This window comes from Nelusetta ayraudi, unplaced genomic scaffold (assembly GCF_046127955.1).
Source record: "Nelusetta ayraudi isolate G7.1 ecotype Tasmania unplaced genomic scaffold, CSIRO-AGI_Nayr_v1 ptg000190l, whole genome shotgun sequence".
In the NCBI taxonomy this organism is placed as follows: domain Eukaryota; kingdom Metazoa; phylum Chordata; class Actinopteri; order Tetraodontiformes; family Monacanthidae; genus Nelusetta; species Nelusetta ayraudi.
Genome location: NW_027466239.1, coordinates 715,750 through 742,879, shown reverse-complemented (window position 1 = coordinate 742,879; position 27,130 = coordinate 715,750). Strand labels below are relative to the sequence as shown.

The 27,130-nt window shown below is 44.7% G+C and overlaps 2 protein-coding genes across 2 annotated transcripts in view; both read left to right on the top strand.

Annotated features, from left to right (window-relative positions):
• LOC142881318 (NACHT, LRR and PYD domains-containing protein 12-like) overlaps positions 1-25,835 on the top strand; it is a 195,500-nt gene extending 169,665 nt beyond the window's left edge. The window contains exons 2-13 of the mRNA XM_076015517.1: positions 15,441-15,580; positions 17,693-17,766; positions 17,952-19,734; positions 19,934-20,098; positions 20,699-20,875; positions 21,184-21,357; positions 21,666-21,842; positions 22,151-22,324; positions 22,633-22,806; positions 23,138-23,314; positions 23,644-23,817; positions 24,198-25,835. Coding sequence (XP_075871632.1) covers positions 15,447-15,580; positions 17,693-17,766; positions 17,952-19,734; positions 19,934-20,098; positions 20,699-20,875; positions 21,184-21,357; positions 21,666-21,842; positions 22,151-22,324; positions 22,633-22,806; positions 23,138-23,314; positions 23,644-23,817; positions 24,198-24,204 — 3,390 coding nt within the window. The 5' untranslated portion in view covers positions 15,441-15,446 and the 3' untranslated portion in view covers positions 24,205-25,835. The remainder of the gene's footprint in view (positions 1-15,440; positions 15,581-17,692; positions 17,767-17,951; positions 19,735-19,933; positions 20,099-20,698; positions 20,876-21,183; positions 21,358-21,665; positions 21,843-22,150; positions 22,325-22,632; positions 22,807-23,137; positions 23,315-23,643; positions 23,818-24,197) is intronic.
• cahz (carbonic anhydrase) lies at positions 2,994-8,557 on the top strand. Its single transcript, XM_076015446.1, has 7 exons — positions 2,994-3,240; positions 4,159-4,356; positions 5,208-5,326; positions 5,993-6,085; positions 6,224-6,286; positions 6,383-6,538; positions 8,099-8,557. The coding sequence occupies exons 1-7, from the start codon at positions 3,207-3,209 to the stop codon at positions 8,216-8,218; spliced, it is 783 nt and encodes a 260-aa protein (XP_075871561.1). The 5' UTR covers positions 2,994-3,206; the 3' UTR covers positions 8,219-8,557.
• Positions 25,836-27,130: the final 1,295 nt, after the last annotated feature.

Sequence of the window (27,130 nt, the reverse complement as noted above, 5' to 3'; positions counted from 1 at the left end):
CTGACGCTGGCTGACCTTGAAGCCATTGAAACAATGTATGTGTGGCAAGGCGCAGAGGGTCCAGACGGGCTTCGAACCCTAGAGCTTCCCAGGTAATAGGTAATTGGAGGCATAGTGACCGGAAACCTCCACTGTCACATGGGGATACGAGGAGGCCCAGAAGAAGCAGAGGGTGACAGTGTTCGTCTCGAGCTCTACCAAATTGGCTTCCCAAACTGAAAGACTCAGAGCCTGGAGATCATGGTAGCGCACCAAGTGGGTCTGGACAAACCAAATCGCTCGACAACCAGAACCATTATTTATAATCTGCCGCCAGGGCTGGCGTTCATCTGGCGGCAGGAGAAGCGGTTTCCCACCAGGCTGAATGAAGATGGTCGAGAGATCCGCACATCACATCTTCAACACGGGCAGGAAGGCCGATGTCTTGGAGGAGGAGGTCACTGCGGCGACCCACGTCTTCTTCAGAGTCATTTCAATAAAGAGCTGAACACCAGTGGGGCTTCACAGACGCTGATTTTGCTGCAACTTTGCTTTGCTTGCTCTTCAAATGAACTCCATGATGTTTTCTTCGTGTCCCTCATACATATTTATAAACCCCTCTGTCAAACTTTAGAAGCCACCGTGGTCCACCAGGCCCACCTGTGGTCTAAAGAGTTGCACACAGAAATAAATGACACTCAACAGTGACCAGAGGACACCTGCTGTGTTAAATGCCTGGTTAGTCCTCTAGATGGCAGCAATGAATGTGTGTTGCCCAGCTGGTGTCAATGTCTGCTTCTGCATTTATAGCGACAACACTCGTTGAAGCGCCATCAGGAAGGTTCAGTGAGAAAACAACCATTAACTCACCCGGAATAGAATTGCATGGTCACAGACATACAAGCTGACATTAAAGAGAGATCAGGTGGAAAACGCCAAGAAGCAAACTGTGATGAAATAATCCTGCCAGTTTGTCCCCTGTTAAAGAATGACAAGCAGTGCTGTCACTTTTACAGGCCCCATCAAAACAACAAGCAGCAAAATAGGATTTGAAGACATGTAAAAGCAACTGAAAACAGAATTAGGTTATTGATTGTTTTCTAAAAAAAAAATTAAAAAAAATGCAATCAATGAAGATGTGTGACTGAAGGGCAGAACATCACAGGGGGAAAAGACAGACAATAAAACACCGTCCAAGTCAAAACATTGTTTAATTAATTAAACAATGTTTTTAAATCGCCTCACAGCAAGAAGGTCGTGGGTTCGATTCCGCGGCCCGGACCTGGGACCTTCCTGTGTGGAGTTTGCATGTTCTCCCTGTGTCTGCGTGGGTTCTCTCCGGGTTCCCCCTGTGTCTGCGTGGGTTCTCTCCGGGTTCTCCGGCTTCCTCCCACACTCCAGAAACATGCATGTGAGGTCAACTGAAGACTCTAAATTGTAAATAGGTGTGCATGTGAGTGTGAATGGTTGTGTGTCTCTATGTGGCCCTGCGATGAACTGGCCACTTGTCCAGGGTGTCCCCCTGCCTTCACCCTGAGACAGCTGGGAGAGACTCCAGCAGACCCCCAGGACCCTGACCTCGGGACTAAGCGGGTATGGAAAATGGATGGAAGGATGTTTTTAAATTAAGGGCAAATAAAAAGACACAAAGTTTAGACTTTGCGTTCATTATCAATTTCGACACAAGGTGGCAGCAGTTCATAAAAACTCATGCACATATTGGGGCATAAAGGTGAGAGGACGAGGGAGGAGCCAAGGAAGTGGCAGAGCGCCACAACTGGGACAACCGGAAGCTGGAAACTTTTTGGACATAAACTTGGTTTTATTTTGGGTTTACAAGAATCAAGACAAGACAAAAACCCACAACAATGGACTGGACCTTGTGTTGGCAACAAAAACACGCTCCTTCTGCGCTGTGCACATCATGGCAAGAGTGGAATTGGTTTGAACTGAAGCTTTTGAGGAATGTTAGAAACACTGACTCAGTGTCCCAGCAGTCACTGGAAAAAACTCAACTGAAGTTGTTTGTCAAGTTCCTCCACAATAACACAGCCTGCAGGATAACTTAGATAAGAACTTACACACACACACACACACACACACACACACACACACACACACACACACACACACACACACACACACACACACACTACTGACATCCTGCACTGCCTGCTCCATGTTCGCAGGTGTTCACAGTGGTTCACTGTATTATAGTCAGATATTGTATTCAGATTTCTTTGGAGAACGCAATAGAGCCACTTCTGTGTTAACACAATAAATGACTGTAAACAGTGCAAGCAATCAGGCAATGACTGTATTGTCCTTTTTTTCTTTACAGTTAAGTGCTGTAAGTAACAACTGCGTGCTGCTCTTTTGTGCCATGAAAGCTGTTAAATTACAGTACATAGTTGGAGTTTAATATAATTTACTGCGAAATATTGACAGTGAAATGACTGTGACAGTGATGCAGCTGGTAGCCAGTAATTGACTTTTTTTTTTTTTTTTTTTTTTACAGTGTGAGCTTCTCAACCACCACGTCAGGCTGAGGAGGTTCCATTCAAAAACACTCTGGGTTAAAGACACCGCAGCAGTACCTTCACTGGCCAGTGGTGGAGTCTCTATGCGTGATACGCAGCTATGCGCCGCATAACCGCGTGAAAAGGTTCCGAATGACCGCAAAGCCGCTAAAAAAAAAACAATAAATTTACATTTAGACAATGACGTCATCAGTCTTTGACGTGGATGCTGGATATTTCATTCATCGGCTGAGCCTGATGATGATGATGATGATGATGATGATGATGATGATGATGATGATGCCTCTGGTTTTGTGATGTTTTGAAGCAGCTGCTGCTGATGGACGAACGGATGGCAATCAGAGAATAAACTCCAACTACACCGCTGGCTCCCACTGTTGGAAGTGCGGCTGCAGGTTGTGGAGGCGGTAGTTTGACGTCATTTCTCCTGCGGATGGAAGATGATTGGGTCTTAATTGAAGAGCAGTCGGCATGATGGGGCCAAACAGACGGGGATTACAGAGATCGTGTATGAGAGCGCCTCATCTCGGCGTGGCTGCAGCGCGCGGACTCTCACCTTGGCTGACTATATAAAGGCGGCGGCGGCGGCGGCGGCGGCCAGACGCGCATTATCACCCAGTATCACCCAGTATCACTCAGTACCACTCAGTACCTCCGCAGTCTCAGCGTGTCTTGGTGTCAGCAGCGATGGCTCATGGATGGGGATACGGACCGAATAACGGTGAGCTTCTCTCCAGCTGGAGCTTCATCAAATTATTCATTAAGAAGAAGTTTGCTTGTGAAGGTTCTCAGTCACCCAGCTCACCTTCAAGAGGGTTCAGTTGGGGCGAGTGGGCTTGACAACTTGAAGATGTTTCGATTGGCCCAGTGGGTTTTATGTTTACTGTACAAAGAGCCGTTGGAGGTCTTAAAAGGTGTGTGTCTGTGATAGGGGTGAAGTTATGGAACCACAAGATGTGTTCACATGGTTTCTAAATACATTGGTCTGTTAAAATATCTTTGAGGGATACGCAGGAACAAAGTAAAGTTTTTTTCTTTTACATTATTGTTTGAATTTATATTTTGCTTGTTTCAATGTTTTTGATGACATGTATTATGTCATCAATAACATAATACAATAACATAATATGTATTATTATTATTATTATTATTATTATTATTATTATTATTATTATTATTATTAAGAAGCTTTATTGTCATTTGTAGTGAATACAATGAAATTCCGTTTGGCAACATCTCTGAAGTAGCAGCATACACAGGTAAAAGTTAAGAATAAATAAATAAATAAAATAAAACGAGATAAAGTGCAATTGAAATAAAAAAAATAAAAAAAACTATTATTATTATTATAATTATTTGTATGCAGGCGAGGCATTAAGCTTTATTTAGGCAGAGGCTAAATAAGCATTTACTGCCTGTTCTGCCTGCTGGGTCAAAGAAAGACCGGTTGATTTTAAACCATCCTGAATGGTTTCTGTGCTTTGAAACAAACAAATTCAATCCCTCACATTTTATTTGTTTAATTTTGCTCTTTTGCTCGCTGCCACGACAGACTCAGCAGAGATATTCTTTACCAACATACCACCACTTTCTAGTAACAAATGCATTACAACAACTGAAAAACACATGCATTTTGCAGGACCTGACAGGTGGGCAGACAGTTATCCTGTGGCCAACGGCCCCAGACAGTCTCCCATCGACATCATCCCCAAGGAGGCGCTGTTCGACTCCTCCCTCAAGCCCCTCAAGCTGAACTACGACCCCGCCAACACCGCCGGCATCCTCAACAATGGACACTCCTTCCAAGTCGACTTTGTGGATGAAACTGACAGCTCCAGTGAGAAAATATTATTATTATTACCATTATTATTATTAGTAGTAGTAGTAGTAGTAGTAGTAGTAGTAGTAGTAGTATTAGCAGTCATGTTGTTGTTGTTGTTGTTGTTTTCATATGTATGCTGTACGTACAGCATGTTTAAAAAAAAAAAAAAAAAAAAACTCATCTGAGTTAATGCAAGCCAAAGAAAAGTCCAAAGAAATATATAAAATATTGTGTTAAAGCTCTGACGAGCAACTTTATCGGCCGGCCATGCGTTTGGCTCCACCCTCTCTGTACAGTAGATACAGATGATAGTGGTGCATGAATGTGCCTGGGAGCTGTGATAAGTGTGAACGCTATCAGGAGGTGAGAAGGACATCTGCTGCACTGTCACTCCCTCGTCAACCTCCACTCAGCCCACCCCCCAACCCCCATCAGAAAAACAGCATCCAGTGATGTATTATCATCAATACATCAATCCATCTCAATACATTATCAATCAGTATTCATTGATTATATGAAGCCAAACAATGAGTTTTGAGGCTCATCTCAAAGCAAACAGGGCATCATTCACTTGCTCCTGAACTCAAGGATTTTTTCAGACCATGATTTGCTTTTGCAGCTCCAGAATGGAATGACAGATTTTAAGATATGTTGCCACTAATTTAAGCATTCGCTTAGAAACACAATAAGAACGTGCGCTCCCATCTTTACAACGTCGTCATGCTTGTGGAACAATTTCTCACAGGCGAGCTTAAGATCAAAGGTCCTTGCATGGAACAACGTCTTGCAGATGGAACAGATTAAAGTTCTATGGTGGTTTTTCTTGTCATTGATGGATGTTCTCTCGACATGACGACGACGAGCAGCCTTGACCGGAGGTCCCATCATTGGAACCTACCGTCTGAAGCAGTTCCACTTCCACTGGGGAGCCAGTGATGAGAGAGGCTCTGAGCACACCGTCAACGGCATCCAGTTCCCCTGTGAGGTACTGACGGACACACACACACACACACACACACACACACACACACACACACACACACACCACTTCACCATCACCATCACTGTTAGCTGTTATTGGTCATTACAGGACAGTAATCACTGTCAACACACACACACACACACACTAGCAGTCCACTGCAGATAGACACTGAAGACATCAAATATATCAGCAAGATATATGGAATCATGCAGTAAAGAAAAACACCTCCAATAACTCTAAACATGGTTTTTATGAAAGGTGGCTACGTGGAAGAATTTCAATATAAAAGGTGTTTGAGTTATTTGACTCTGTCATTGTTTCCTCCATGATTCCGTGTGTGTTCATACGTTGTTTTGATGCCTTCAGAGTCAAACTGCGGTGTCAACAGTCATGAGAATGAAGGAAAAGACATTCCACACATTGGCTGAGTCCAAACTTTTCACTGGTGGTGAATATAGAAATATAAGTATATATAAAGAGAGAGAGAGAATGGAACAGAATAAAACTTTATTGATCCACCAAGTGGGGAAATTCATGTTGTTACAGCAGCAATAGAAACGCAGGCGTGAACAGTGTCAGTGTGAACAGGTCACTGTTGAACAGTCTGATGGCTGAGAGAGAGAGAGAGATGATGAGATAATGCTGGTGATTATTATTATTACTCCACAGCTCCACCTGGTGCACTGGAATACAAGGTACCCCAGTTTTAAAGACGCAGCTGGAGAGTCTGACGGTCTGGCCGTGGTCGGAGTCTTCCTGAAGGTGACTGATCAGCGACTCCTACCGAGTGAAAGTCACACTCGCTCTGTATTGGCAGAAAAAGTGAGATATGAACTTGACTTGATTTCAGAGTCCAATCCTGTGTTGTGCTTCTGTGTGTTTCCCTGTGATGTCCTCCAGATTGGTCCAGCCAACCCCAGGGTCCAGAAAGTCCTGGACGCTCTGAGTAGCATCAAGACCAAGGTAGAGCCGAGCGCCAAGTCCTCCGGCGACCAGCCGCAGGCGGCGAACTGCTTTGCTCAACTCGTGTGTTGTGTGTTTGTGTGTCTGTGTGCGCAGGGGAAGCAGGCCAACTTCTCCAACTTCCACCCCAAGACTCTCCTGCCCAACTCGCTGGATTACTGGACCTACGACGGCTCCCTCACCACGCCGCCGCTGTTGGAGAGCGTCACCTGGATCGTGTTGAAGGAACCAATCAGTGTCAGCCCTGCTCAGGTACTGAAGTCACACATCACTCAACCTGCTTGGCCACAAGCATCTTCTGCACAGCAGCACCAGAGGGGCAGAGAGGTGTGACCAGGACCCTCTGGTACCAGGAGAACCCGACTATACCACATAGTTATTACACAGTAATATGATGTTGTCTTTGGATTTCAGTGACGACAAGAATTTGTTGCGTGCGCACTCCTCACGCTTGCACCCGGTTGAACGCACAAATCACCATCACAACCTTCCAAATATTCCGTTTTTGACAGTGAAATTCTGATTGTGCTGAAACTTGAACTTCTCAGAAGACAAAAACACCACCAGTCAACAGTCTGGGGACATTTTCCTTTCATTGTAATGGATATCTACATAGATTCTCACTTCAAGGATCAAAACAAGGAATGAATGAAACACATGTGATGTTACGTCGTCAACTGCAAAGTGACATACAGTAACGCTAAAACATTTCATATTTGAATTTCTTCAAAATGGCCAGCATTCATATCAAACACTTGGAGTTATTTAACCATGTTTTCTTTGCTACATATTTTTCAATATATACATATATATATATATATATATATTGCTCCTATGTTTCATGTCTTCAATACGTATCTACAATGTAGAAAGGAGGAGAGGTCCCTCAGGTCTTGAAGGTCCTGACACACCGCCAGTGAATCTCCGCAGAGCCAAGAGTTGTTATTTTTTCGCTCTCGTGTTGAATTTTGCGGAGGCGAAAAGGCGACCGGCTGGACGACCGACCAATCAGAACGATGTTGGCTTGTCTACGACGTCACATCAAAGCTTTGGTCATTTTTTCTCTCCCCTGGCAAACGTGGAGCCAGTTGACGCAGCGGTTGCTCCTCCAGGCTGTCCCACTGGCATCCTAAAGCACTGGGGTCAAATCTCACTGGGGTCAAATCTGAGCTGCTGGATGGTGGCGTTGAAGTCACCACCTCCTCTCTCAGGAACAATACTGGCTGTAGTCAAACACTGCTTTTCTTCTTCTTTTTCCATCCAACCATCACTGGGACGTCCTGACTTGAGGTTCTCCTCGACTCCACCGTCCCTCCCTCAGCACCAAAGAAAGAGCCACAAGCTTTATTTGCACATTGGCCTCGCGCTGGGCGTGTACAGTAGAAACATGACTCAGAGTGCTGCTGCTGCTGCTTTGTGGAGCAGGGAGGAGCTTGTGAAGCTGCTGCTGTGAAGACTTGGACCCAGCAGGGTCACTCAGTGCTGCAGGGTGCAGGGTGTGTCTGCGGGCCCCAGCGCCTGCCTGCCGCGCTCTGATTACGCCGCTTATCTCCGCTCTCCATTGGACATCATGCACTGCATCTGTCTGCTGCGTCATCACACCCTCACTGAGTTAACTTCACAAGAGGCCACGTGATGGATGACACACAAGCTCCCTGTCTACAAGCATGGCTCTGGAGAGGCTGAAAACGAATGCACTAAGAACAGAAATAGAATAGAACGCCTTTATTAATCCCACCTTGGGGGAAATTGACTCATTATCCCTTTATTATTCATTCACTCATTTTCCCTTCCCTTCTTCTTGCTCACTAGATGGCCACGTTCCGCAGCCTGCTCTTCTCCGGAGAAGGAGAAGATCCATGCAACATGATGGACAACTACCGTCCTCCTCAGCCGCTCAAGGGCCGCCTGGTCCGCGCCTCCTTCAAGTAGACCCTGCCGCCGCAAGACTTCTGTGCCCTTCATCCGACCTTGGCTTTGCTTGAAGAATGGTGCTCATTACTCTCCTGTCATGAAGGCCACTGGATGCATCTTCTGCTCTTTGCTAATACGACCGGTGCTCGCTTTGCTGTATTTAATGAACACAAGTATTGTTTCCATCTGAGCAGTGACTTCTTCTTGTTTCTTGCGTTGTTGCCACACAAACAGGCAAATTGATGCAAAATGTGTTTATCAATATTGTTGCTTTTTCTTATTTAGTTTGTGTGCGGACTGAATAAACCTTTGGAGTGATGGACATTCATTAAAGTTTAGAGTTGCTCGTGTGTACAATGTTGTCAAATGAGTGGGTATTGGTTTAAAATGGACACAGTCACTTTTTTTCATTGCGGATGATGTGGCAGGAAATGGAGGCATGGATGGACTATAAAAAAAATAAGTGAACTACAGACCATTAAAAATATCAACATTTGAAAATAAATCTCAACTCAAAAGATTTCATTGAAAGTATTTTTCCCCTCTGCATCATTTGTGAGCTATATGTCATGAAGGCAACACAAATACTCATCTAATTATACTGACAAATGTCCATTTTTTTTTTTTTTTTTAAAAAAAGATGGATTTTTACATTTAACTTGAATTTATGCAAAAATGCACATTGTATTTGCACATCACTGGTAGATCTTAATCTGTAGCAATATAATATTAACTCAGCTTGTTTTTCCAGTGATCTCTTCAGCAGGACAATTTTCTTAAATGACAGTAAGTCTATTAATTGAGATTTAAAATGAGCTTTTAGTGATAGAAGGCTATTGTAATTACTTGTACAGCTAATTATACATTAGAAAAATGTTTGCAAGAAAGTGCAGCAGAATAAACCCTGAACAAAGAATAAAGAGAGAGAGGAATCTGATATTTGAATTTCAATTTGCCACTGCTTTAAATTTAAATTTAAACTCTTGTTCCACATTCAGCAACTACAGTTCAACCCAGTGAGCGAGAGGAAACACTCCATATAAATTCCATAGTGCCGCTGTCAACTGCCTCGTCACGGGTGTGATGTCAAACAACAAGCAGCATTTCCCGTCTTATTGAGTGCCAGTGAACACAGTGCAGCTCAGTCTTGAGTCAAAGACACACAGTTCAATTCAGTTCAAGTCAGTTCAAGTCAGGTCAATTCAAATCTCTTTGTTGTCCCCAAGTCATCACCAAGATGGGAAGGTTCACGCTCGTTTTGTAACTTTCATATCATTTATGTGTCACATAACCTTCAGTTGTTCTGTCCTTGGCTGGTCAGGATCACGCTTGATTGACCAAGGTCAAGGTCAAGGTCAAGGTCGGATAAACGTGAATTTGTTGCTGTAAGATTCACTTGCATTATAATAGATTCACTTGGCTCACCTGAGCTTCACTTTCACCCTCTAACACCTCCAACTCCCTCTCTTCAGCTCCATTTAAGTCATTTAATGTATGTATGTTGCACCAGCTTTCCCTTATTGTGAAGATAAAGGCACGTTAACACTATGATCACTGCTACCACTGTCACATTAGCAACACACAGTTCACGTCAACCTGGCATGACTCGCCATTGTACCAATGGATGCAGCTCATTTTGACTCACTGAACTTTGAAGTTTGGAGGCCCTGATCTGAAACTGTTGCATGAGTGCCAGACCTGAAGAGACAACCTAAATGCATTGCAAGCAAGAAGAGACACCAGCTGTGTGTGCATCACCCCCTAGAATTGCTCCAAACCTCAATATGGCAATAAAAACCAGTGATGGAAACAGCTCCACTTGGAAAAAACTCTCAAAAAAGGGTCATGGAAACACTTTTTTCACATTGACACGTGCCCATGTGGAATTGGACGACTGGTGGCATCAACTATTCTATTGTCACAGCAGTGAGGGGAACAGTGGCAGCAGCATTTCCATTGGTTCAAACTGACATGAGGCTCAGTGGGGATGTGATTCAGTGAGCTGAGCAGCCGGTGGCTCCTCCATGGTGGGATCGGGAACCACCTTCACCCAGAGGCCACTGGGAGAGGCTCTGGCCAGTGTGACCCTGGGTGCAGCATAAACAGTGGACCAGGTGGACCTTCACTGCAGACTATTTATCTGTTTATTTCATCTCTTTGCTGTTGTCATCCGACACAAAGAAGTGTGACAAAGGAAGGACACCTTCAATGACACTGCACACACACACACAAGCATCAGACGGAGACACCTCACCAAGTGATTAGAAGGCGTCAGCATATGCTGAAGAATGTAGAAACACATCCTTCCTTCCAACACAGTCACACACAGTATTTACATCCAGCCTCTGTAGAAATGCTTTGAACACTGCAGCAGTGATTGCAGTGAAGCGCTCTCGATTCATCAAACCATTGATTCTCCCCCTGTGATGACATCATCTGTTGGTGGTGGTGGCTGAGGTGAAGGTCCCAGCTCCAGTGCTCATGGTGATAGATGCCACCAGGTTACCTGGTCTCACTCTCATCTCTGTGGGTTTGTTCCTGAAGGCCAGAGGCTGGATGGTGGCTGGAGAGGTCCAAAAACACTCTCCTCCTCACAGCAGAACTGGCAGGTGGGAGAGAGAGAGAGAGAGATTGGTGGAGGAAAAACAATGATCCACTTCCACCTTCTCATGGTCAGCAACGTGCAGAGGGTGAAGAGCAGCGGTGGGTCAACTGTTGACTGGTGGGGTTACAGTGGGTTCTGCAGTGTGCCAGAGGGGGGGTAGCGGAGCAGCAGCAGAAAAATTGAGTGTTTTGGTGAACCACCTCATAGGAGGAAACAATCTATCATGGGATATTATGGAGAAAACATGAAACCTGGGTCATAGGAGAACCAACCAGAACCACCAAAGAACCACTTAGAACTACCCAGAACCACCTTAGAACCAACTAGAACCACCAGGGTGTTGAGCTCTTTATTGAAATGACTCTGCAAACACTGCAAACACGGAGGAGATGCAGCGATTTGATGACTGACTGACTATTAGTATCATCATTTCTTCAAGATCGGCTTCATCGGCCGGATTAAAAAGTTTAGCGGGCCGCATATGGTCCCCGGACCTCCGTTTGCCCACGCCTGGTTCAGAGGGTGATGGGTCTGTGGTGTCAGGTGACGGAGCAACAGGATGCGACTCCTGGTGGCGGGTCGGCTACGACTCGTGTTAAACTGTGGAGAATCAAAACGTGGAACGCTTCAATCCACCTCTGTGGAGGGCAGTTGACACGTTTGAGCTTTAAAGTTGTGTTGTGACCACACACATCGGGTCAGATCCACAAAGCGATTGGCTTGACTTTTGCAGTAGGCAACCCCTGCAAACAGGACAGGAGAAGCGTCCGATCCACAGTCCTCACAGTGACAATGACATCCTCTGCAGGTTGCTCCTCCATTCTCTGCAAATATTAGAAACGGAAGCTTAAACAAAGACTTTACATGCACGCTAGCAGTCAACAGTTTGGACCCACCTGTTTCTTCCCGATCTTGACTTCTTCCTACACTGTAGATACACACTGAAGACATCATGCTGACTCCTCTGCACTGCTGTATTCCTGCCTGTTTTTGCAGCTGCAGATCATTAAGTCACAAATCATTGTGAAGGTGGTGGACAGAGTTCAGGCTAAACAACGTCCTGGTTTCCCTTTGCGCTCCATTGGCTGTGGATCTGGAACATCTGTCGCCTCTGACCCATCCTAAAGACTCACACCGCAAATAATGGTGCACCTACAAAAAATGTGTTGATTCCAAAATGAGATAAACATATTTATTTGACTTCAACCTTGCATCCTGCTTTCCACAGCCTCTCAAACGGAGCTTCATGGCCGAGTGGCAACAGTTACCATGACAACTGCACATCAAGTCAGAGAAAAGTGAAGTGGCTTCCACTGAAGTTCCGGCTTTTGGGCCGACCGTCAGAACGTGTTTATGCTTCAATAAACACACTTCATTCTTGCAGCTGTTTCTGTTCTTTTGAGATCCTGAAATTCATTCATTCAAGAGTAAAGTTAGACTTTAGGCCCATAGGAAAACATTTAACACAAACCATTTTTGTATTTACACAAACATGTGAAGCAAAGTTTAGACGGTCATCTCAAAGTCAGAGAGTGAGAAGACAGAGCGTTGTAATGAACACCATTCCATTGTATTTTGGGCATGAAGAGTGACTGAAAACGTCAGTGCGCAGGTGTGTGTGTGTAGGGGGGGGTGCTTTCAGCAGAGTGGTGGTAGTTCATCGGACTGCCAGTGTTTATTCATAATGCGCTCCATTGAAAATCCGCCATCTAAGGAAGCCTGGTGTGGACAATCCTGATGCCTGACAGCAGAGCGTTTCATACTTTTTCTTTGTCTTTGGTTTTTTTATTATTATTATTATTATTATTATTATTATTATTATTATTATTATTATTATTATTATTATTATTTTGTTTTTCTGTCCTTCATGACTCAACAGCGATTTAAAGTGGCGCGTGAGGATGAAGATTCTCTCGAGAGGTTTGGAGAAGCGCATTTGGCGTAGTTGCTCCTTGTAACCACCTGATGGAAGCCTTGTACCACGAACAAGTCTTCCATGCAGCGACCGCTGAGAAATAAGACCGTGCTAATCAAACGCAGATCTCAGTCTGCATCTTGTCATCGGGCAGCGCCACCTGTCTTTCAGACCTGTCTTTCAAGACAAACATCCTTTCTGGTCAATTCATTTGTTCACTTGTTGCGATCAACAATGACGTCACCCACTAGCCTGCAACATGTTCTGTCTCTCTAATCTCCTAGCTTAGATTAAGTGCACTTCAACTGCGTTTATCTGTCTTCATTCTTATAAAGTGACATTCTTTTCCACTCTATAGAGCATATGGAAAATCAAATTGTTAATGTCACTGTGCTCTACTAAATCATTATTTTTTTTCAAAAGAAGTTACAGAAATCACAGTGGCGCTAACATTTTTCAGGTGTTTTCTTTTTTTTTTTTTTTACTTTCTTTACAGTGGACTCCAAATAAATGTGAAGGCTATTTTTATTTGAGGTCTGGACATTTATGCCGAGAATGTGACCAATGCACTTCTTATTTTTTTTTTTTTACATGCCTTTCTTTTTTATTTGGAGGGGAGATATAATATATTGAGTTTTCGTTCACTCCCGTATCCTGTTGTGTCCCTGTGTGTTTACCGTAGGGCTATGTTGACGCATGCGCAGTAATAAAATAATAAAGGCAGTATTGCTGATGACTCCCGCCCACTTTTGTGAATACTTGACAAGACTCCTACCTCCTTCTGCTTTGAAAGGGCGCTAAACTTGAGCTCAGTTTGCTAACCACCTGTCTTCCGCACACACCTCAGCTGTGTCTTCAGGGTATTCAGGGTCTGCATCCTTTGAAGGAAGTGACGAACCAAACCCCGCCTCCCCGGTAACCACACGGGACGGTCAAGCCTTCGGCGTATTTCCTGGTTGCATCACCGCCGTTCCCTCCGGCTGGCCAACCCCAGAAGTGATGTTTTTATAGCATCAAGCTAACCATTGGTTCGCCATCCAACCATGGCGTTGGATGTTCAAATAAGTAAAAACCCAACAGTAAAAACTTTATATATTTTATGTGAAATTTCAATACTTAAATTGATGTTTTGTTCTTGCCAGTTGATGCTGCCAGTTCAGCTGACTTCCCAGGATCCCAGGATGCTGAGTGTCACAGTCTTTGCAGCGCTCTCTCTCATGTTCCTCCCTCTGTTCCTGTCGACGTGGCTCCTTCCAGTTTGTGTCTGCCCTCCAACTCATCACAAACACCTGTGGTGGTCACGACTTAAGGGAGTGTGTTGAACCCTCATTGCCAGATTGTCTGTGCTCTCTCGTAGCCAGAAAGCCAGCGTGGTCTCTCCTGGTTCCTCGTGTGAGTCGCTCCCTGTTGCCGACCGTCTGTATGACCCTGCCTGCCCAGCTCAGCCTGTGCCACACCAGTTTGGTTTTGGACCTGGACTGTTCTGGACCCTGCCTTTGCCTTGCCCTCGGACGGATTCCTTGATCAAGACCCTGGTTTGCCGTGACTGCATCTCCCACTAAGCATCCCTGGACCTCACCAGCAGTTTTGAACCTCGCTTGTCCCCGACACCGATACTGCCTGCTCTGGTTTCGACCCTGGCCCGTCTGACCAACCAAGCTCCTATTAAACTGTTTAAACAGCCATCGATTGTTGTTGTGCATTTGGGTCAGGAACTGTTTTTTTGTTTGTTTTTTTTACACTAACACACACGTAAGAAGCAGGTATGGAAAATGAATGGACACACACACACGGCATCATGTGACTTCCTGTAAATGTGTAAGCGGTTGAGGAGGTGGATGGGAGGAGCCACAGGTGAACAGCAGAAGCAGGAAGAGAAGCTGGAAGGTGTGCTGTCGGGCTGATAAACCTGTTTTTATACAATCAAGTCAGAGTCAACGAGGATTCCTTCAACATCCACACTCGACTGCTGCAGCCTGAAGGATCCACTACAATATTAATTATTATATTACATTACAGAGCCTTTAAAGGTAAAAGTACAAAAAAACGGGAAAATTGGAAGACAGAAAAGTAAATCAATCAATACCACCTTATTTATTCTATTTTGTTATATTGTTTCTGGAACAGAAAAACACATTTGACAGGTAATCTTTTTTTTCTTCCTTCAAGTTTGACCTTTGATCCACTCAAAAGATTACGTCAACAATCAGATTCAGTTTTTTATGAACAACCAACTGATACCTAAGGGTTCAACAATGAGTTGGTTCCTTCTTGTGGCTTTATATTGAAACACTTCTGTGTATTATGATTATAAACACATTCATGAGCTTTGGGACAAAATACTGCTCCTTCTGTTAAAAAAAAAAAAAAAAAAAAAAAAAAAAAGAGGAGGAAGAGACTTTGGAGTCACACAAACACTCTTGGCCACGCCCACATCCACTTTGACTCACCGTATGATTACAAGGAAGTGGGTAGAGCAGCAGGAGAGGTGGGAGGAGCACCTGCAGGTATAGAGGGTCAAGGTGTTATCTGTCAGACTCCATGTTGAGGAAGCAGAAGCACCAGAAACAGCAGTAGTCCTGACTGACTGAATAACTCATTCAGTGTGTCAGTAGTCAACAATGTGACTTCAGTCTGGTTGATTTCTTCCTGTTCTCTCGCTCCCAAGTGGAAGTCAGAGTGTTCTGAGCTCACTGCCTCACTTCCTGTTTGACCTCCAGCTCAAGATGAGTGTTCGAGTGGAGGAAGAGGAGGAGGGAGCAGCAGCGTCTCCAGGGTTCAGCTGTGTGTCTCTGAAGAGTCACTGGTCCAAAGATCGTCCTTACAACTTCAGTAATGAACCTGGACCTCCTGAGACAGGGTAAGAACACTGTGTGTGTGTGTGTGTGTGTGTGTGTGTGTGAAGCTGGATCCAGTGACGTCAGTGTTGACACTGCAGCTCCTTCACATTTCAAAGTGTTGAAATCCAGTTCAGTCCAAAGCCAAACAAGCATCACTGGAGAGAAACACAACTGTCAGTTTTAAACCCACAAAGTATGAAAGGAACACACAGGTGTCAATGTATCTTACTCGCGAGGAGAGCAGTGACGGAGAGCAACCTCAGTTAGGGCGTTTACCCACAGGCGCCCTCGGTAACATCTCGGTACGGTACGGGTCGGTATTGACGCATTTCCACGAGCCCCAGCACGGTCCCAGGGGTTAGGGTTTTGGTACCTGCCCCGTTGGGGTTCGAAGCGAGCAGAGCTAAGACCATAAGGGTGACGTAGCAACGTGCAGGGCACTGATTGGGTAAAAGTTTTGACGAAAGCCAAAGGCAGTCTCTCACGAAAGACCAAAACCGCCATTTTTTTAAATGCCCCGCGTGTGGATTTTTACAGTTTCACGTATTAAAAACTGAAAAGATTATGAAACTGTACCATGGGCGAATGTAGAACTACAGACGTTTCTGTTGTCTGTGGCCGAAGAAAAAGCTCATAGAGAGCTGGACAGACGGAGCGACACGCAATGAAAAGCCTTCCTGGTTTCACAGCCGGTGGCCGTCGCTGAAACAGCGAAACAGTGTCCGCAGAAATAAAAAAATTAAAATGCTGAGCGACTACCGTAGCACCAAGGACTACAACAATCGGAGTGGAACGAACAGAGAAAATGTTGGAGGTTTGTTCAGCCTAATTCGGATGCGATGGAACACCGACGCGGTGGCCAACGGGAGTGAGACGGGCTCGACTCGGCCCCCTGGTGGACGACGAGAGAATAGTCGGCCACGACGACATTTGAAAACATGCTTGAGGACTGTAAATGTGTTTTGTAACATCAAGCAACTTTAGTTTGAAGGCTATTTGCAAAGTAGAGCCGTTGAATCGTGTTGATAAACCACTAGCCACCACCGCTAACTGCGCGCTCTGCTTGTGTTGTGTTCGCTGGCAGCGAAACTTAAGAGGCGGCGATTCTGGCTCGCAAGTTTCATAAGTTTCACTCCTTATAGCGATTTTTAAACGCTGCTAGCTTGTTAACGCCGGTGGAATAGAGTTGTTGCTGTTTTGTGCTTTGTGCGGATATTCTTGTCCAATAATAAACGACTGTGAGACTCAGGTGATCGTTTCAGCGTCTACATGTTCTCTTCTAGGACAGTGTTTTGATACAAGTCAACAGTATGAAACAAAATCATTCTAAGCCCTATGAAAATGTCTCGCATAAAACAAAACCACGGTTAATACAAAAACGTGAGTCCTATGGTTTCCGGGACACGGGAGGCACAAAAAAACCTTCGGTTCGCCTTGCAACCGTGACTCCGCCCACGCTCAGGTACTAGTCGGGCTTATGGAAATACCTTTCAACCGAGCTGTAACGTACCGTGAAGGGCTGGCACTAGCCGCACAGGGCTAGTGGGTAAACGCCCTTACATTCCATCCACCCTACTCTGAAGCGCTACCGACTGCAAACCTCTTTTCATTCCCTTTTTGGGGCGTTCCCTGGTTACATGGGTTTGGTTATCTAAGGGTAACATATGTACGAGACAGCACACAGACATCACACTTCCTCACTAGAAGGTCATGGAAAGTTCTTCTTCTTAGCTGTTAGAACAACAGGAAACGCTCACTTCTCCGTCTCATGAGCTGCTTGTGCACACAAGTCTTCTTGTTCTTCTTTTTGCCAGATGTCTGCCACAAAGCTGTGATTATTAGACTTTCGCTTGTAGTATGCATAGTATATTTTCACCTTTTTAGCTTAAGCATATTATGAGATAAAATACTAAACATCTTAATTTTTCCAACAACAACCCAGTGTTGACTTCAAAACTGAGCAGAGCTGATGAAATAATTTCTACTGGGCAGACTGGGAGCAGAGCATCATGGGAATTACAGCTGATTTAGAGCCAAAGATTAAAATAAAGTTCATGTCGACGACAAAATGAAGAATTTCAATAAAGAAAGATTAAAAAGTGACGAGTTGATCAAAGTGTCTCCATCCACAGGAGGAAGAGGAGGAAGAAGAGTGGTGGGTGTGGAGCAGAACTGCAACCTGCCAGTCACAGCCAGACTGATCCCAGTAAGACTGTCCACCTGCACCTCCTTCACTTCTCCCTCTGAGATCATGTCAGGACCTCCAGTGAGAAGATTCACTGAGGGACGTTGAGAGCAAACAGTCACACAGCAGCTGAAAAGTTGTGGAGAGAAAATTATGCTCACACTGTCACACTGATGTTTTCTTCTCCAACCTTTTCTCTGCTCCAGAGGCTGATGATGGTCTGCAGGAGCTTCTACAGCAGCAGAAGATCAGTCTGGAGAGGAGATGTGAACGTGTGACTGAAGGTCAAGAAGCAGGAAGTCAAACCCTCCTCAACAGCATCTACACTGAGCTCTACATCACTGAGGGACTGAGTGAGGAGGTCAACAGAGAGCATGAGGTCAGGCAGCTGGAGACCAAGAAGACCAAGGAGAGCCTCCACGACCGTCCAATCAGGTGCAGCCAGATCTTTGAAGCCTCACCTGAGCAGCAGGGACTCAGAGTCAGAGTGGTGCTGACCAACGGCGTCGCTGGGGTTGGAAAAACCTTCTCAGTGCAGAAGTTCACTCTGGACTGGGCCCAGGGCCTGGAGAACCAGGACCTTCATCTGGTGCTTCCTCTCTCATTCAGGGAGCTCAACTTGGTCAAAGAGCAGCACTACAGTCTTCTGGAGCTGCTCCATGTTTTCCATCCAACGTTAGAGAAGCTCACAGCAGAGCAGCTGCATGTCTGCAAACTTCTCTTCATCTTGGACGGCCTGGATGAAAGCAGACTGGCTCTGGACTTTAAGAAGAAGCAGGTGGTGACTGACGTCACTCACAAGAAGTCAGTCAGCGTCCTGCTAACAAACCTGATCAGAGGAGATCTGCTTCCCTCGGCTCTGCTGTGGATAACTTCCAGACCTGCAGCAGCCAATCACATCCCTCCGCCATGTGTGGACAGGCTGACAGAAGTACGAGGCTTCACCGATGACCAGAAGGAGGAGTATTTCAGGAGGAGGTTCAGAGATAGAGGAGATGTGTCCAGCAGGATCATCTCCCACATCAAGGCCTCCAGGAGCCTCCACATCATGTGTCAGATCCCGGTCTTCTGCTGGATGGCTGCCACAGTTCTGGAGAGCATGTTGAGCTCAGAGCAGAGAGGAGAGCTGCCCAAGACCCTGACTGACATGTACTCACACTTCCTGCTGGTCCAGACCAAGAGGAAGCAGCACAAGTATGGAGGAGGTCCACAGGAGCTGATGGAGGCTGACAGGGAGCTTCTTCTGAAGCTGGGCCAGCTGGCATTTGAACATCTGGAGAGTGGAAACATCATGTTCTACAGTGAAGACCTGGAGAAGTGTGGTCTCAGTGTGCCTGACGCCTCTGTGTACTCAGGAGTTTGTACAGAGATCTTCAGAAGAGAGAGTGTGATCTTCCACAAAACCGTCTACTGCTTCGTTCATCTGAGCGTCCAGGAGTTTCTGGCTGCAGTCTACTGCTTCCACTGTTACACCCACTGGAAGACAACAGAAGATGGTCACTCTGGAGATTCTCTGGGTGAGTTCCTGAAGAGGATGATGGTGAAATCCCTGAAGAGTCCAAACGGTCACCTGGACTTGTTTGTTCGCTTTCTCCATGGACTCAGTCTGGAATCCAACCAGAGACTCTTAGGAGGCCTGCAGGGTCTCACTGACAACCATCCAGGAACCTTAGAGAAGGTCATCAACAACCTGAAGGAGATGAACACTGGTGATGTTTCTCCTGACAGAAGCATCAACATCTTCCACTGTCTGCTGGAGGTGAAGGATCAGTCAGTGCATCAGGAGGTCCAAGAGTTCCTGCAGTCAGAGAACAGATCAGAGAAGGAACTCTCAGCCATCCAGTGTTCAGCTCTGGCCTACATGCTGCAGATGTCAGAGGAGGTTCTGGAGGAGTTGGACCTCAGCAAGTACAACACAACCATGGAGGGAAGATTGAGACTGATTCCAGCTGTGAGGAACTGCAGGAAGGCTGTGATACGTTTAGAAAGGTACGTAAACACTCTGTGTGTGTGTGTGTGTGTGTGTGTGTGTGTGTGTGTGTGTGTGTGTGTGTGTGTGTGTGTGTGTGTGTGTGTGTGTGTGTGTGTGTGTGTGTGTGTGTGTGTGTGTGTGTGTGTGTTGTCATTCTTGGCCAGAGGATGATGATGATGGAAGCAGCAACTTCTCACTCTGCTCTCTTTCATTCAGTATTGGACTCTCAGAGGTTCAGTGTGCAGTGGTGTCTTCAGCTCTGCAGTCCAGCCCCTCCCACCTCACACTGCTGGACCTGAGTCTCACCACCCTGAAGGATCCTGGAGTGAAGCTGCTCTGTGCTGGACTGCAGAGTCCAAACTGCAGACTGGAAGTTCTCAGGTCAGTTCCTGCTTTCTACTGGTGGACAGTGTGTGTCAGCAGATGACAACTGGTGTGTAACGCTGCTCAGTGTGAAGACTTTGAGGCAGATATTAAAGACTCATCTAGACAAAGTGGATGTTGTTGATATTTTCATGTCAACAATCTGCAGCCAGAAAAGACTTTGGATGGTGGAAGAAAGTGTGGAAAATGTCTCCAGTCACTTTGGAGCTCAATGGAAGTTGTTGATTGGTGATGAAGGTCACATGACTGAGCAGAAGATCCTGTGAAGAAATATTAGAGGCAGATTAATAGTGCAGCAGTATTTCTTCATCTTGTCCTTTGAATGTGTTTGACTTGTAACGAGACTCTGATGACTGAAAACAGCCACAAGCACACAAAGGACTCACTGATTATTTTCCATCTTCACTGCTGATTGGCTGCACACTGACTGACACACTGCTGTTGTTATTGTGTTGACAACACACTGGCACAATGACTCCTTTGAGGGAATGACTCAGTGATCCCAACAGCTGCACATCTGGATCATCAACAGGGAGAAATGACTCTGAATATGACATTTACACCATGGAAGAAATCAAAGATTCATTCTTTATTCAGGTTGGAGAACTGCTTTTTGTCGTCAGAGCTCAGCTGTGATTGGCTGCTCTCAGCTCTGAAGTCCAACCCCTCCCACCTCAGACTCCTGGACCTGAGTGACAACCAGCTGCAGGATTCAGGAGTGAGGGAGCTGAGTGGTTTTCTGCAGAGTCCAGACTGTAAACTGGAGACTCTGAGGTCAGTTCACCCTCTTCACTCTACAACTTGTATCACTCTTGTTATTGTTGTCATCATTTTCACTTCACTGCTGTTGGAAATTCAATTTGCAGTCACTGCTTTGTGTTTGAAATGAGTGAAACTGGGTTTACAGGTACAGTCTGTAAATTTCTGTCATTTAGTGTTTGAATTCAGCGCTTATAATTTTCCAATTAGTTTTCTGTAGTGTCAGATTCTGAAGTCGACATTTCACTTTGATTTTCAGAGTGATGACACCCTGGAAAAACTCTCCATCATTATAAACTCTCCATCATTTATTCTCTATTCAGGTTGTGGAGGTGCTGGTTGTCAGAGCTCAGCTGTGATTGGCTGCTCTCAGCTCTGAAGTCCAACCCCTCCCACCTCAGACTCCTGGACCTGACTAGCAACCAGCTGCAGGATTCAGGAGTGAAGGTGCTGAGTGGTTTTCTGCAGAGTCCAGACTGTAAACTGGAGACTCTGAGGTCAGTTCACCCTCTTCACTCTACAACTTGTATCACTCTTGTTATTGTTGTCATCATTTTCACTTCACTGCTGTTGGAAATTCATTTTGCAGTCACTGCTTTGTGTTTGAAATGAGTGAAACTGGGTTTACAGGTACAGTCTGTAAATTTCTGTCATTTAGTGTTTGAATTCAGCGCTTATAATTTTCCAATTAGTTTTCTGTAGTGTCAGATTCTGAAGTCGACATTTCACTTTGATTTTCAGAGTGATGACACCCTGGAAAAACTCTCCATCATTATAAACTCTCCATCATTTATTCTACATTCAGGTTGGAGTACTGCAGTTTGTCAGAGCTCAGCTGTGATTGGCTGCTCTCAGCTCTGAAGTCCAACCCCTCCCACCTCAGACACTTGGACCTGAGTAGGAACGACCAGCTGCAGGATTCAGGAGTGCAGGAGCTGAGTGGTTTTCTGCAGAGTCCAGACTGTAAACTGGAGACTCTGAGGTCAGTTCACCCTCTTCACTCTACAACTTGTATCACTCTTGTTATTGTTGTCATCATTTTCACTTCACTGCTGTTGGAAATTCATTTTGCAGTCACTGCTTTGTGTTTGAAATGAGTGAAACTGGGTTTACAGGTACAGTCTGTAAATTTCTGTCATTTAGTGTTTGAATTCAGCGCTTATAATTTTCCAATTAGTTTTCTGTAGTGTCAGATTCTGAAGTCGACATTTCACTTTGATTTGCAGAGTGATGACACCCTGGAAAAACTCTCCATCATTATAAACTCTCCATCATTTATTCTACATTCAGGTTGTGTAGGTGCTGGTTGTCAGAGCTCAGCTGTGATTGGCTGCTCTCAGCTCTGAAGTCCAACCCCTCCCACCTCAGACTCCTGGACCTGACTAGCAACCAGCTGCAGGATTCAGGAGTGAAGGAGCTGAGTGGTTTTCTGCAGAGTCCAGACTGTAAACTGGAGACTCTGAGGTCAGTTCACCCTCTTCACTCTACAACTTGTATCACTCTTGTTATTGTTGTCATCATTTTCACTTCACTGCTGTTGGAAATTCATTTTGCAGTCACTGCTTTGTGTTTGAAATGAGTGATACTGGGTTTACAGGTACAGTCTGTAAATTTCTGTCATTTAGTGTTTGAATTCAGCGCTTATAATTTTCCAATTAGTTTTCTGTAGTGTCAGATTCTGAAGTCGATATTTCACTTTGATTTTCAGAGTGATGACACCCTGGAAAAACTCTCCATCATTATAAACTCTCCATCATTTATTCTACATTCAGGTTGGAGTACTGCAGTTTGTCAGAGCTCAGCTGTGATTGGCTGCTCTCAGCTCTGAAGTCCAACTCCTCCCACCTCAGACTCCTGGACCTGAGTCTCAACCAGCTGCAGGATTCATCAGTGAAGGAGCTGAGTGGTTTTCTGCAGAGTCCAGACTGTAAACTGGAGACTCTGGGGTCAGTACTGGTTTGGAACCAGTGGATGATGGTTTCAGCACCAAACACACTTCATCACACATGTTGAATAAACATTGAACTGAAGGTTGATTCATATCAAAATGACATCCACAAATAGGAAATCTTTTGAAGTTAAAGCAGGTCATCAGTGGTCATGTGACCAAACATCATTTCAACACACTTTAGTTTTGGAATGAGGATTTCATTTCAAGGTGACATTTTCTGTAGTGTCAGATTCTGAAGTCCACATTTCACTTTGATTTTCAGAGTGATGACACCCTGGAAAAACTCTCCATCATTATAAACTCTCCATCATTTATTCTCCATTCAGGTTGGGGGGCTGCAGGTTGTCAGAGCTCAGCTGTGATTGGCTGCTCTCAGCTCTGAAGTCCAACCCCTCCCACCTCAGACACCTGGACCTGGGTTGGAACGACCAGCTGCAGGATTCATCAGTGAAGGTGCTGAGTGGTTTTCTGCAGAGTCCAGACTGTAAACTGGAGACTCTGAGGTCAGTTCACCCTCTTCACTCTACAACTTGTATCACTCTTGTTATTGTTGTCATAATTTTCACTTCACTGCTGTTGGAAATTCAATTTGCAGTCACTGCTTTGTGTTTGATATGAGTGATACTGGGTTTAAAGGTACAGTGTGTAAAATCCTGCCATCTAGTGGTCAGATTTCAGACTGCAGCGCTCATTCACTCACCCTCTCTCCCTCCCTCTCTGTTTCTGTAGTGTCAGATTCTGAAGTCCACATTTCACTTTGATGTTCAGAGTGATGACACCCTAGAAAAACTCTCCATCATTATAAACTCTCCATCATTTATTCTACATTCAGGTTGGTGGGCTGCAGTTTGTCAGAGCTCAGCTGTGATTGGCTGCTCTCAGCTCTGAAGTCCAACCCCTCCCACCTTAGACTCCTGGACCTGACTAGCAACCAGCTGAAGGAATCATCAGTGAAGCCACTGATGGATCTTGTCCACAGCAGAGACTATCAACTGCAGAGTGTGAGGTCAGTACTGGTTTGGAAGCAGTGGATGATGGTTCCAGCACCAAAGCCAGTTGATCCCACAGCAGAGGTCCAGTGTTCCCAGTCACAGTGTGAGAGGAGGATGGTGACGTCCAGCTGCTCCTCATTCATCCAACATCTGCTGCCAAACTGCTTCTTCTCTCAGTTCACCACTCAATTATTGATCAGTTCATCTTCATCTCAGTATCAGTCCAACACTCCATGGTCACATGACCTTCATATGTTCCACACTTGACATGTGACTGAGAGTCTGCTTCTTCTCACCAGTCACTCCATCATCTCCATCAACAGTCAACGTCTCTGTGATGATGCCTTCAAGGACCGTGAGTCCTGACTCCTGCTGTCTCTTCTTCTCTATGCAGATATTGAGGGAGGATGAGGAGGAGAGTGAAGAGGAGCGCTCCATCTAGTGGTGGCTGACAGAACTACAACCAGTGGAGCTAAACCGCAATCTGCACACACACACACCATGCGTGGGCGTGTCTCGACCTTTGACCCCAGTGGAGCCTGGTGGCTGGCGGACTGCTTCTCCCTACCAGCTGCTGTGGTTACTGGGAGAGACGTCCCAGAAGCCACTGGTGGAGCTGAATCCTCAGTGGAAGAAGCAGGACTTGGAGCAGCTGCTCAGTGAAGGCAGCAGCAACACAACCACTCCTTCTGCTCTCATCATCCACGGCTGGAACATCTCAGCATGAAGGTTCCACACATCAACAACACACTGATCTGCTCTCACTTCAGAGTTCTCCATCCAACTCCACCTGCTTTCTCGTGTCGAGCACAAAGATGAATTTGTCAATGAGTTTATGAGTTTAAATAAATTCATTCATTCATCTTCCATACCCACTTCTTCCATAGCTCAGGGTCCTGGGGGTGTGCTGGAGCCTCTCCCAGCTGTCATAGCGTGAAGGCAGGGTGACACGGGGGTGCAGTTTGTCGGCGGGGGTGACACCCCGCTGGGTTTGGTCCGTGGAGAAGGGACTAAATGCCAATCAATTGGGCGACGTCCCGCGTCCAAAAAAACATGGTGACAACGCGCTAATTTTAGTAGAGAACAGGCTATGGAAACAAACAAACATTCACACTCACATGCACACCTGTGAACAATTTAGAATGTTCAATTGACCTCACATGCATGTTTTTGGAGTGTGGGAGGAAGCTGGTGAGAACCCACGCAGACACAGGGAGAACCCGGAGAGAACCCAGCAGACACTGGGAGAACCCGGAGAGAACCCAGCAGACACTGGGAGAACATGCAAACTCCACACAGAAAGGCCCCAGGCTTGGAATCAAACCCACAACCTTCTTGTTGTGAGGCGGCAGCGCTGACCACTGCGCCACCGTGTGGCCCACGTTTAAATCAATCAATCAGATAAACATGGTATTTCATCTGAAACAGACAAAGTGACTCACAACAACTGTGATTGGACCTGGAATAATTATTGATTTGTAGATAAGAAGTTTCCCTCAAGATAATACAGGGTCTTGATCCTTGCCAGATGTTTCCGTGGAGATTTCAGAAGGACGTCAATGAATCAGAAGGAAAACGGATCATTTATTTTGCTCTCCTCCCTCTCTGCTGTTTTCTAGGAAGACTTTGTTTCATTTGTCAACACAATGATTCAAATTTTCTCCCGCTTATGTAAAATAGTCTTTTTTTTCTGATATCCTGCTATCAAATCAGAGCAGTGTTACCATCAGTGTTACCATCAACTTAATTCTATTACTAGCAAAATGTATTTGCATCTTGCTACTAACTGCTTCCTTAAAATTCAGTTTTAAAGACATACAGTGACACTGATTGAACGGTATGGTGAATGACTCCATGAATATGACAGGATTGATGAATATGTTGACATATTACATAAGATTGTAATATGTATTCATTGTAAGATATTGTTTTTTGAATATTTTTACTGAGCCCAGCTTGCGATGCAATGACATTAAATCTTTTCTGTTCACTACTTCTTTCTTTGTTGTCTACAACTGAGCTCAAACACCGTATTTCACTGATTCAATATTGTGAAAATAAAAACCATCACAATCAATAACGATTCTCTCTCAACCATTCATGTGCCTAAACAACTTATAAGGTGCATTCAGGAACATAACAGATCCTCAGAACATTAACAGACCCAACACAAACAGCAGAATTGCTACAGTATGTTGGTGAGAGAGAGAGAGAGAGAGAGAGAGAGAGAGAGAGAGAGAGAGAGAGAGACCATCACCAACACTTGACACACTATAAATCAATATTTATTTGTATATTCTTTCCTTTTAATTGTTAAAGTAACTTTCTCTGAAGAATTTTCTTAATAATTCGTTATAATGTACAGTTTCTTCAGTAGTTAATATTTCTAATCTTTTGTCCTTAATAATTGTTAGAATCATCATTTTTTTTGTAAACTTGTGGCTTTGGCAACATTGTTGATAAACTGTCATGCCAATAAAGCTCTTTGAAATCGAGAGAGACAGATAGAGAGAGAGCTGTGCAAGTGAACTACCATGTGACCCTGCAGTGGATTAAGTGGCGTACAGATAATGCACTGATAAATTAATGGCTGGATAAATAGGCCAAATTTATCAATTCAGATGGTGAATAAAATAACCGCTTATCAATACAATCTGATCTGATCTGATATATATATATATATATATATATATATATATATATACATATATATATATATATATATATATATGTATATATATATATATATATATATATATATATATATATAAAAATCATATATATATATATGTATATATACATATATATATATATATATATATATATATATATATATATATATATATATATATATATATATATGATTTTTGCTCACGCACCTCGTGCATGGATAGGGGCCCATTGGCACTGAAAGTGTACAGGGCCCAAAATTTGTGTGTCACCAACGGACCAACAAGGGTAGCAATGTGCGTACGTAGTTCAAGACTTGACGTGAAGCACCACACAGTTCCACAGTCAAAACATGTTTTGTACATCTGAACGTGGACGTGGAAACGTGCATCTGTTGGGTTTTTCGTGCGTAAGTATCTTTTGTACATGAGGCCCCAAAAGTTTTCCTCTTGTCTTTGGAAAGTGGTTTTAGGGGCAGTCGCCCCCTGGTGGCCTTGTGAGTTGCAGATTTAAAAAAATAAATAAAAATGCTTACAAACATTTTCTTTTTTTCTTTTAGAGATTTATTTTCATTGTCATCAGCTAAGGATCCTGCTTGGTTTCAAATTAAATTTTCATTGGTAGCAATAATGTGGGAAGAAGCTCCATGTTGCCCTG

Bases quoted from the DNA above. Each gene is read 5' to 3' on its own strand.
- cahz (XM_076015446.1), top strand. From the start codon at position 3,207: ATGGCTCATGGATGGGGATACGGACCGAATAACG. The intron at 3,241-4,158 runs GTGAGCTTCTCT...TGCATTTTGCAG, and splicing joins GGGATACGGACCGAATAACG to GACCTGACAGGTGGGCAGAC. The intron at 5,327-5,992 runs GTACTGACGGAC...ATTACTCCACAG, and splicing joins GCATCCAGTTCCCCTGTGAG to CTCCACCTGGTGCACTGGAA.